At 35.3% G+C, this 12,511-nt stretch overlaps 1 protein-coding gene across 1 annotated transcript in view; it reads right to left on the reverse strand.

The window, feature by feature from the left end:
• Positions 1-4,691: 4,691 nt before the first annotated feature.
• LOC145688959 (uncharacterized) overlaps positions 4,692-12,511 on the reverse strand; it is a 239,639-nt gene continuing 231,819 nt past the window's right edge. The window contains exon 3 of the mRNA XM_081763120.1: positions 4,692-5,264. Coding sequence (XP_081619246.1) covers positions 5,217-5,264 — 48 coding nt within the window. The 3' untranslated portion in view covers positions 4,692-5,216. The remainder of the gene's footprint in view (positions 5,265-12,511) is intronic.

The following is a 12,511-nucleotide window of genomic DNA, read 5'->3' on the forward strand; positions in this document are numbered from 1 at the left end:
GAAACAAGACCTCATTTTAAGAGCTGATTCTCTATTGCTCCCGAGAGGAAACAGATAAGTTAATCGTTAAAGGTTTACTTCGAGGTCGTAATACGGTCTGATTATTTCAAGGTCGTAATACGTAAGGAGTATACTACTGTTGCAGCATTAGTGATCGAGGAAAAGACACGATTGTTATTAAAACGGAGAGTAAGAAAAAATCTTGAAGAATTATTCTGTTTCGCATTCATCACTGCCTCCATCGAGCAATACTCAGAGTTGTAGTTATAGAAACGCGGAGTCAGTAGTTCGAAATCCACTGTATGTGCAAAAGAATCCTGTTCCGTCAGGATCTATATAGAAACAGCAACCTCAGGTGGTTAACGCCCAAATACTGGATTTGAACAGCAACTATCGAAATTGATGTTACAAATCTCTGTGTTAGCTTCTAGTAATGATCAGGAAGTGCATGATTAACCTCAATTTAGGAAGAAACAAAGTCAGCAACGAAATGTAGGTCAGGGAAGTAGCAAAAGAAACAATGCCCGTCAAAATCAAAACAACAACAATTGTAGTAGTAATAGCTCAGGTAATGATTCAGGTTCTTCCAACCAATCTTCGTCTCAGTCAAGGTTCGATCCCCATTAAGAATACAATTGCCTGTTATCGTTGAAAATGCCTAATCATATAGCACGTTATTGTAAGGTATTTTTAAACTTGCAGAGTAGATGATAGGGACGAATCTGCTCAGAGGTATGTTATAGTCCATTTTTTATTCCAATGAGTTCTCACATTTCTGCTCTTATGGACAATCAGAAAGTTATAATAATAGATAGTGAACGCCAAATGAGTTGTCTTCGAGATAATTTAGTTCCTAAGGATGCGAGACATTTTCGTCTCGATAAGAGATTAAGGGGATTACAGGAGAAAGTATTTAGGCTTCCGAGATTACACGATTGAAATTTCAGCTTGGTAATAGATTGTTAACCCATTTTTACAATCATAAAACTTTGATTATGGTCCTTTGATTGGTGCAGATTTTTTAAAGAGAAACATGGGATTGTTTTGAGCTATAACAAGCAAACTTTGACTTGTATAGTTTCAGACGTCCTCCGTTCAAGAAATCGCCACCTAGGAACTTAGAAGTGAATTTGTCTAAAGTTTTAACATCGAGAATTGCTCAGGAGTCTAGAGCTACTTTGTGTCTTAGAGTACAGTTTTACCGCCCTGTTCACACGCGTTACTGAAGCTACGTTCATGTTGAAATATTACGAGGAAAAAGAGTTACTGTTACCGTCTCATCGTAGAGGAAGTGTTGGGAATCTTTATCCCGAGAGTAACAGTAAATTATGAGTCTCCAGTAGTGCTCGTGACGAATACCATCGTCTGGACCGTGAAGTTACGTAAAGGAACGAACGTGGGCGATGCAGAGGAGTTTGAGAAATTCCCGAAGAATTTGAGAGGAGGACATTGTCAACTTTAAAAGAATCCAGAAGGATGTTCCACTCTCCAGTGAAGTTAGAAAAATCCAGAAGGATGTTCAACCCGACCCAAGTAGATATAAACCAAGATATGTCTCTAGAAGGATGGGAGCGATTTTACGACCTCATACGCCGACATATGGAATTGGTCTGAAGATTATGTGGGACTTGCCCATGGATTTGAGCATGAGATTCGCTTATCCAACGCCACTCCAGTCAACAAAACATCGTATCCCGTACCATATCACCTCCGAGAAGTACTGAGAAAACAGTTGGGCATGATGCTAAGATAGGGTATCATAGAAGAAGCAACGTCTGCATGAAATCATCCGATTCTTTTGGTGAAAAACGCAATGGACAACGGAGATTCGTAAGTGATCTCAGGGTGTCTCAATTCAGTCGTATTCTTCCAATTTTCCAAAGCCACGATTGAGGACTACAGATATCAGACCGAATGTTAGACACGAATATGAATTACCAGCGACCATCAACGAAGAATTTGAAGAGGTTCTCCGTCTCTGGGGAGATACATCAAGGATTTTGCTCAAATAGCCCAACCGTTACAGAAATCGATGAAGCAAGATGCGGAGTTTACGTGGAGTGTGAAAGAGCAGGAGTCCTTCGAGTCGTTAAAGAAGGCAATTTTGAGAAGTCTAACTTTTATGGCGTACAAGTCTCACATAGAACTGCATATCTCTGCGAATGCGTGCAAAAAAGAGTTGGCTGCTGTAGAAAACAACCTGTTACAGATGAGGCTGATACAGAGTTGGTACCGATAGCATATGTGAATCGAACACTTGCTCCTTCGGAGAAGAATTTTCGGTATATCATCTAAAGGTTTGCGTTGTTTTCGATATTTCATTCTTTCTTTCTCCTAACCGATTCTAAACCTATCACGTTTCTTCGACACAGCAAGAATTTGACCGGCAAGTTGATTCGCTGGATGTCTGAGATTGATGCTCATAATTTTACGATATCACACATTGCTGGATCCGAGAACCTCGAGGCCGACGTCTTAAGTCGGTTTGTGAAAAATCAGAGAGACGAGGAGGACGAAGAAGGAAGTGCTTCTGACCCGAGAATATTCATGATTGAAGACTTGAACAGCATTGACATCAGGAAGAAAAAAATAAGATGGATTTTGGAGTAAAATCATCGCTCATGTGAAAGATTGACCCGAGAAACCCCCGGATTATGAGAGGATACCATCACGTTTTGCATTGCGGAAGAACAATGTACAACATTGACAGGATGCCATTGATGAATGTTTTTCTGTTAGCAGTTCCCATCAAGCTCAGGCAAGTGATATTTGAGAAGGTGCATTCGGAGAAGTTAGGTGCCAATAACGCTGCATTGAATGAGACGTATAACCTGTAGGTGAAATCTGTTTATTACACGAACATGAAGGTGTGTGAGAAGTGTCAACAGTGCATTAGCTGTCAGATGTTGAAGAAACGAAGTGGCAAGCCTTATGGAAGTCTACAAACCATCCCAGCGTACAACCCTTCTATAGGATATATACTGATTTGGGCGGAACCTACCCGAGTAATAACATCTTACGACAATTTTTCATAGTGATTGTAGATGAAGGAAAGTGATTCTCTATACTAGATCCTTACCAGCTGCTTCAGCCACATCAGTTAGCGCTTTTCTGTATGAGGATGTTATTTTGAAATATGGATTAGTAAGAGATCGCATGCGATTTTGGAGCTGCGTTCACGAGTCTAGTGTTCAAGGAGTTTTGTAACATCTTGGACATCCAGATACATTTCGCAATCGTTCAAGCTCACTACAGTATACAGACAGTACAAGTGACAATCAGGCTTATAGAGCAACAATGAAAAATAATCAAACGAACTGGATAGAAGTGCTTCCACAGATAAAGTTTTCTTGCACAGTTACTCGCAATCTAAGTATGGGATTTTCCCCATTTGAAGCTATTCATAGATTCTTCCTAAGGTTACTACATTCCGCCATACTTGATACACAATGTCAGTTCTCTGAGAATCAAGACAGAATGCAACGACAGTATACTAGAGATAAGGCCCAGGAGAACTTGATAATCGACATTTAACATCTGTAGTCTTATAAGAAACGAGAACAACGAACGTTTAACAAGGAACAGTGTGGTTTCATGACGCAACGAAACGGTGATTATAATACTTTTTCTGGAAAGGACTTTGGATCAGGACACATAGTTATTAATTACTTGAAATACCGAACACCACGAGGATAAATGAAAATCGACTCAATAGCTATCGATCGTTTAAAGTAACACTATCACGCTTTTAAAACATTCCTTTCGTGTTCAAAACAAATGCGTGTTCAAAACAAAATAAGTAATTTTTACTCATATTTGAGACTGTGTCTCATTATTTTCAAACATGTTTTCATTTGTGAGTTTAAGGCAAATTTTCAGGTTCCCATTTATGAGATTTTCTCATTTCTTAAAAATGAGAATGAAATAGTGCGTGACTTGTAATATCATAGATGATTAAAAAGCAACGGTAACAATCTTACCGAAATAATATTACTATGTTTTTCTAGGGCGTAATATTGCTAGCTCTTAATTACTATACAAGAAACGAAATAAAGAATTTTAGTTGTAGCAGAGTGCGAATGGATATGAGTATGCAGTACGGTGATGCGGCTGAGGTGGCGTATGACACACCATACCATTAAGAGAGTCAAGGAAATCAACAGCATGCGAGAATAAACATATAGATTTGATCAGACAAGATTTACGGAATTTATCAGCTGTGTTGTATTAAGATTAATATTGTAATGTAAATTCATGTAGTTTGTGTTGGAGCACTATTGTAGTAATTCAATCGAGATTACAGTAAGAGCACAGTAAAGAATAAATGGATCAATTACTGAAAATACTCTTTATGTTATGTAGCAATAAATAGATGGGGAGGCATGTTAATGTTTTACACCCTTTTCCATTCGTTATAAGGTTCGAAGGAATCGTTGTTTATTCGGAATATTGTGGTTATGACGGATTTACCAGCTTGGGATCAGATTGGTTCGAACACGAGTTCATTGTAAGATTTGGAAAAATCGAAATTTGCCATCAACCACGAGATCAATAGAAGAGTAGCGTTATATCACGGATCTATTACGATGTTGACTGGAGATTGTATAGTCAATTCATCTAATTGCTTGCTAGAGCCACGAGGAGGAGTTGACAGCTCCATTCGAAGTCTTGCAGCAGAGGAAATGCAGGAAGTGTGCCGCAAGATGTTCCATCTTGCCCGGGGTAAGGCATGCATTACGCAAGGTTACCATCTATGTTATTCACGTTAGCGCACCTGACGATCAAAATTTGAGGAATTTAAAGATGTGTTACAAGAAGGCGTTAGAATTAGCTGTGGATAACGACATACTCCCAACATTAGTACTGGAGTTTTTGGATTTCCGAAAGAAGATACTTCTCGAATAGCCTTGCAGACGATACAACTTTTCGTGGAAGAAAAACTCAACTCCGTTCAGAGAATAGTGTTTGTCTAATACGATAAAGAAAACCAGAGAATTTACGAGAAATTTATGGACCTATATTTTCCCAAGTAGAAAAACATTAAACGTGGATTAGTATGTTGTGTGCCTACTAGGGAATTAATCCTATGTTAGTGGACATAATTCTACCTTAACTCTAATACCTTCATACCACTGTTACTCTATGTACAATCATAAAAGGATATATCTTTGCCAGCATCTGCAGATATTCGTTGTCTATATCTACTTTCCATTTTGTTATTTGGCATAGAATTCATTATGTAAACTCCGGAATTTTGGACTTACCTGGAAAGAAAAGAGAAAAATGCAATTACTAAACATTATTAAAAAAAAGCAAACAATACTCATACTATAATTAATTATGCGTTAATCAGAAGAGTAAAAACACAGAAAAATGGAAATCAATCATTTTAAGTGTTTGCTTCGTTTGCATTACAGATATTCAATCACATTTTATGCTGCATATTCCTTGTCATCCTATTACCTTGTGCCAAAACAAACGAAATCAATTTTACTATCAGTTCAGGATTGCATTTTAAACAATTATCGAATGTAGTTTTATATCAACATTTTTAACCTATAACATTCAATTTGACTTTTTCCTTTTCCCATGATCTACTAATATGAGTTTCTTTATTTCAATTTCTTCATTGCTAAGACAACGCACCGTTCTCGGAAGTAGTTTGCAAATCAGCGGAAAACTACAGGACCTTCATACACACACGATTTCTTTTTAAAACCTCCAAACCGAAAATTTCACGATACGTTAACCAGATCACCGAGAGCCGTTTATCTTTCGTCGGTGACTTACTTTCTTACTGTTGTGGTGTAGCTGATAGCTCTACTGTTGAGGAAATGAACAAGAGGGAAGCTAATTTGGAACATACCGTTTTAGAATTGGGAAAAACAACTTTCAAAAAATATTTATTCAGAATTCGAGGCTTTGAGCTTTGAGGCCCAGGTGAAAAAAAAAACACATTTTTCTGCATGTCCTTTGGACCAGGAAAACTATATCGCTGGTCATTTGAATAAGTTAAGAAAGTGGAGCAGGAGGCCACCGCTTTTGCGTCAGAATTTTTTCAGATTTTGTCACAGTTATCCCAATTTGTATAGATCTACAGATATTACTCAACATTAGAAATGTGCAGAGACTCGAAACTGAACCACAACATCGTAGTCGACAAAGTGTTATATGCGTCCATCAGAATTCGAGGATATAGTTTTGAGAAATTGATATCGATTGGAAATAGACAAGACATTTTTGGAACTATTATTCCATTAATATCCTTTCATTCTATAACTGAGTCCTACATTTATATCAACTAAAAGTACCTATTGTAGAGCGACAGTCTTCTTCTGAACTGCATGCAATTTTCAACCAGATGTATAGTATTGACATACGACCTTTGGTTTTTGTAATAGAAAATGGAAAACTCCTGATACCGAAGCTGGGTCTGATCTTTTGTTTTGTAGATATTCTTGTGCAAAGTTATGCAAGATCACATCGCATGTGGTATCAAACTTTAGACTTGCAAATTGCTTGCATTCTGCCTGGATAGAACAAACAGTTCGCGAAGTCATTGCTAGTTGTGATTATGCTTGCATATAATCAAAATTGACGAAAATAATGGACACAACTTCACTTCAATATTAGCATTAGTGAAACCTGCAACTCCATATTAAACAATTTTCAAACCATGATCGAAAAATTTCTTTAACCAAAAATTTTCAAAACAGATTTGAAATGATTAACCAATCAGATTGCACCAAGAATAACTTTTCAACAATGACGTTAGAATATGAGTTGTAAGTAAAATTCAGTGTGAAATTATTGTTATTGCATATTAAGAGTTTAAATAATTACCTACCAGATACTATACATAGTTTCAGTTTAAAAGCTCAACTACATTCTTTAGCAATACCTGGCAAACAGAAATATTGTGGTACAAAACTTTTGAAAAAAGATTAAACAAAAGTTTTTGAACACTTTCTAAACATTTTCAATTAAAATTTGAAAAATGATCAGCCAATCAAATTGCACCAAAAATCTTTCCACTAATTACCTTAGGATATAAATTATAACTAAAGATCAAAGTGTGAATTTGTTATTGCACATCAATTGGTTTTAATAACTAACTATCGGGTTTCAAATCATAATTTTTAATCAATGTTCTTATATTAAGAATATCTAACTATAATCCTAAGGTTTAAAGTATAAAATTGTATATGTACTGTATATCAATAGGCTGCAATAATTACATATCAGGTTTAAGTACAAAATTTGGAGTTAAAAATAGGAATCAACCAATCAGGTTTCACTAAATATAACTTTCCATCAATGATCTTAGACTACGTATGAATCATAACTACGCCTTAAGGTTCCAAGTTAAGAAGATATTATTGTGTATCAATCGGGTTTTATAATGGCTTATCAGGTTTCGTGTCATAAATTTCGATTTCAAATTTGAAGTTAATCAGAAGGTGTGATCGACTAATCAGATTACACTAAGGATAACTTAACACCAGTGATCTTAGACTACAATTCCTAAGTTTCAAAGTGTGACATTGCTAATCAGAGACAGGGATCAACCAACCAGATTGCACCAATGACCTTAGACTATGAGTTGTCCCTAAGGTTCAAAGTATTAAATGATTTTAAAAAAATAAGTCAGTCTTCCAAATTTGAATTTTGGCATTTTTTTGTTACGAGCACATAGGTTAAACCACCCAAATTCACAAAAAGTATACACCCGAGTTCTAAAGAACAATTATCAATTTCTGACTATTCAAAAATTTAAGATTGGGTCAAATGTACTTCTGAAATTTCAGAAGGGTATCTCAAGATACACATGTCCAACAAAAAAAATGTGATCTTGTTTTTGTTGTGATCTTGTGATCATATGTTGCAGTAAAGAATAATCTTAGTGGACACTGAGCACAACATTCAAAATTCCCATCATATTTAAAATTCTTACCAAATATACCGTAAAGTGTTACTTTTGACAATATATTTGGCAAGTTTTAAATGTATAAGGAAACAAAAGGGACCATCCAAATTTACAGAAGTACCTATTTGAGTCCTACAGAACATTTATTTATTTTTTGACAATTCCCAAATTTAAAAGGTGGACCAATGTACCCATTCCAAAATTTTTAAACAGGGAGCACCAATGTACCTATGTCCCATGGAAGAGAAGTAACTCATAACTACTCATCCATATAAGCATATAACGCTATAAAAAACTTTCAAAAAAGAATACCATGAAAATTTACAAAAAGTATACATTATTTTTTTTGACAATTCCAAAATTTAAGGGTGGGCCAAATGTATTCCTCCCGAAACATACGAGTGTTTCCAAGTACACATGACTAATGAAAGACAGTAAGACCCTGTATTCATCCATGTGATCAAATGTTACAATCTTAGTGAACATTAAGGATAACATTATAAAATTCGTCCTCATGCTAATTTAATTTTACTGCCAAAATTTCAAATATCCGCCAAAATAAGATTTTGCTTTTAACAAATTTGTACCCATAACAAGGGACAAGCAGGACCCACCAAATTTACAGGAGTATATGCTTAAGTTCTAGAGAGCATTTGCCAATATATTTTTTGACATTTCCCAAATTCAAGAGGTGGGTCTCGATGTTCTTCTCTTAAATTTTAAAAGGAAAGCATCAACATACTCATGTTCTATGAAAGAGAATTAGCCCCTGCACACATCGATATAAGTATATAATACTATAAAGCCTCAAAGAGGATATAGTCTAATAGATCGGAAACTTCCAAATTTTGAATTTTGGAAATTTTTATCCCGTTTTTAATGAGTAGGATCAACTAAATTTAGAGAAATATATATTCGGGTCCTAGAGAACATCTATCAAATTTTATTTTTGACAACAACTAAATTTAAGGATGGGCCAATGTGCCCCTCGTGTAATTTTAGATGTGTTTGGTTATGTATCTATGTCTTATGAAAGACAATGGCCTTGCACTGAACTATTTAACCATATAAGGTAATAAAGCCTTATCAAGGAGAATAAAATAGGTAAGATACTTCCAAAGTTTACATTTTTGGATTTTTTACCCATAAAAGGGAACGAGGTATACCACCCCAAACTTAGAGGTACATACCTCGATCCTATACTACTATACCAAATTTATGTTGGCAATTTGCCAAAATTTAAAGGTAGTGGTCCTATACACCCCTTAGAAAAGTTGGGGGTGAGCCAAGGTACACATACTAAACCGAGCGCATTGATTTCTATGACGTCATACCACCTGATCTTGTCACGTGATGTCCCTCAGTCAATTATACCAGAGTTCGAAGAACTGACCCGAATATTTTGTGCCCGGTAATTATGTCGTCATAAGCCATGCATCCAGATTTCAGCTCTATAATAAGGAATCTAGAAACCATCATTAGTTTATTTAATAGCAATTTGCAGATACTATATGGCTCATTTTCTAAAGGACACCACGCTTTTCTTCTGGGAAAGCGATTTCAGTTATTAAATTGTTCAAATGTGTAATAGCTCGATCCTGAACGTCATAATGGGGTGGGGTGGGGTGGAATCCTTAGTAAAGCTGGAAATCGAAGGAAACGTCAAAGTGATAAACTTATTGTAGTTAAGTTTTTTGCTAGATCCCCTCCCCCCGAGAGTCTGCAGTGAGATACTATTTGCTGAAGGACGTGTCATAAACAAGAGTGACATGTAATCTTAGCTCCGAGGGTATTTTACCTGGAAGAAACACTAACTGTAAATGTTTTAGAGTAAATATACAGTTCGTAAAATAATTTATTTACTCGTGTAGGAACAAATGAAAAGTATATCTAAATGAATATAATGATACATCTAAATGAAAAATGTATTTATTATGTTTGTTGATGCACCTAACTAATCATTTTTCATTTATATTACTTTATGTTTAATAATAAGTACTTTCAAAAACTATAAGAAAGATATCTTTTTTCCGACGCACACTTCAGCCTCTCGATCATTCTAATGTTTAAACAATCACTTACTAATGCAATAATTCAATAATTCAATCACGTAAAAATCATGTAGGCCTAATATTCATTATATCGACCGACTTCTCAATTATTTCATTTCATTTCAACAAATATTCGTCATCCATCATCAATCATCCATAATCTATTAATCGTCTATTTAATTTATTATCCAATCATCCATGATCAATTATTCATTATTCAATTATTTACCATTTAATTATCCATATTTGATCATCAAAGCATTCATTATTCAACTATACACTTGTCATCCAATCATCAACCATACGTCAATCAAACATCTACCATATGATCATCAAATCAATCGTAATCAATCTTTCATCCATTTAGCATTCAATCATTCACCATCCTACCATGTATCTTCTATTCACCCATTTTGCATGTAATGATCCGCTATCTGATCTTACAAATATCCATCATCCGGCCATCTAACTATCTATTATCTAACTACTCATCATTACCCATCATTCAATCGTCTATTCTTCAGATCAATTAATCATTCAAACCGTTAGTTGTTCAATTGTTTTATTATCTAATCGACTAATATTCCAAGTTATCCAACTATCTAATTATCTGTTTATCTAAAAATCCATCTTTGGATCGTCCAGTCATCTAATTTTCTGTCTGTTTGATTAAGTAAACGGTCATCTTAGCTTCAATTTTTGATGGTTTACCAAATGAAAGCGACATGCTTTTCTTCCATAGGAAATGACAGGAGTCCTTTCTGATGTTTTTCACTGAAATCAAAAGAACGAGAGACTGTCGCGAAAATCTTTAATATTTGCAGAATAAACAAGTCCAGTACAGGAATGTGTCAGTTTTTCGTCCACTGTCGATACTTTAAAATAACAAATATCGGTGTCCTAAAATGATAAATCTAATTTAAGTATTTTCACCATAGTCCTGAATCATGGCCGGTAATCTGTCCGTGAGTTTTGTTTCTCAGAAACCACTCGATTGAATTGGACTAAAATTGACATGAAATTATATGTGGTCTTTCAAATTTGGTTGAAAGTTCAAACTGACCAGTTTCTTAAAAATGACCTGACAAATATTCATTGAACACCATACAAGTTATCGCTAGTGGACAATTAATTATTTCATTATTATAAGAGTGGAACCCAAGTCAAAGTAGTGATATCAAGTCACCATATCTCTTCTAAAATGAAGATGTGGATGCTTTACTAACAACTACTTGACTGTATGGACAAAAACCAGCTAAAACCCACATTACCTTCCAGTTATTTTCAAAGAACTAATTAATAAAAGCGGAAACTCAATTTTTCATATGATTCCAAGTTCCTTTGCCAGCTAAATAGTTACCGTTTAATAGCTTTATTTTGAATTCAATTTTCCTTAAAGTGCATGAGTTGGGATCTCATGTAAAGCTATAGACTGACCTATCTATAATATCACAGTCTCGATATTGTAAAGGTACACGGCTATTAAATTCAGATTATAATAATACCGGCAAATGAATTCTGTATGCTTAATCATCGTTTTACACATTTTAAAGATCACCGAAGCGAGAAAATCCTCATAATAGTCATAACTAATTAGCTATTTCCCCTTGTGAAGATTCTTTTAAAATTGCGAAATTGTGTGTCGAGACAGCTATCTTGACGCTTCATTGTTGCGAGGAAGACACGCCACGGCATCTAACAAGCAATTTGTCCTTACTGTTTCTATTTCGATATCATTTTTGAAACTTTTCAATTTTTCGGAAATGGTTAGATCGATTTCAACCAAGTTTGACAAGCCACCTACGGACTTTCAATTTGATCCAATTAGTCATTCGTTCCTGAGAATTAAAAATTATAGAACAGAAGATGACATGCAGGAATATCTATTCGATGCAGAAGCCACTAAAAAGTCCTCATTCGGACATTTAAATTAATTATTTTGTTGGAAACCAAAGCAACATGAAGAGTGAACAAAATGGAATAACTAGTCCTGATTAAACTTACAATGGAGGGTATGGATTCTGGCGGCTTTAGGGGCAGGGAACTAGTGAAAGAGCACTAAGCAGAAAATGCTAGAAACACAGTGAAATTTCTAAAGACGGAACTAGAGAAGTAATATTGATAGCCAGGTACATACACAGGAATTTATTTCGGGAGGGGTTCACAGTTTTTATGGGGCAAATTCAATTAGGACAAATTATATTAAAATTTGTAAAAAAGAAAATACCCCTGAAATTAGACTAAATTTACAGAAAAATCGGGATATCGGGGAGGGTTCGGCTCCCTGCGTACGTCCCTATTGATAGCTACTGAAAAGTATAAGAATGCCTTAAATTGGCCACTGTTGAGATGCCATTATCTACAGATTTCAATCTTATCTATTACTTCCACTTTAACTTACATGATATAAACCAGTGGCTCACAAAGTGAGTCTTGACACCCCCCAAGGAGCGTTCTCGTTTCCAAAGAAGATTGAGAGTGACAGATGTTTTTAGGAAGTGTTTGAGATTTCATGGTCTGCTAGACATTTTTA

Source organism: Thermobia domestica, chromosome 7, assembly GCF_964235325.1.
Source record: "Thermobia domestica chromosome 7, izTheDome1.hap1.1, whole genome shotgun sequence".
Taxonomy (NCBI): Eukaryota; Metazoa; Arthropoda; class Insecta; order Zygentoma; family Lepismatidae; genus Thermobia; species Thermobia domestica.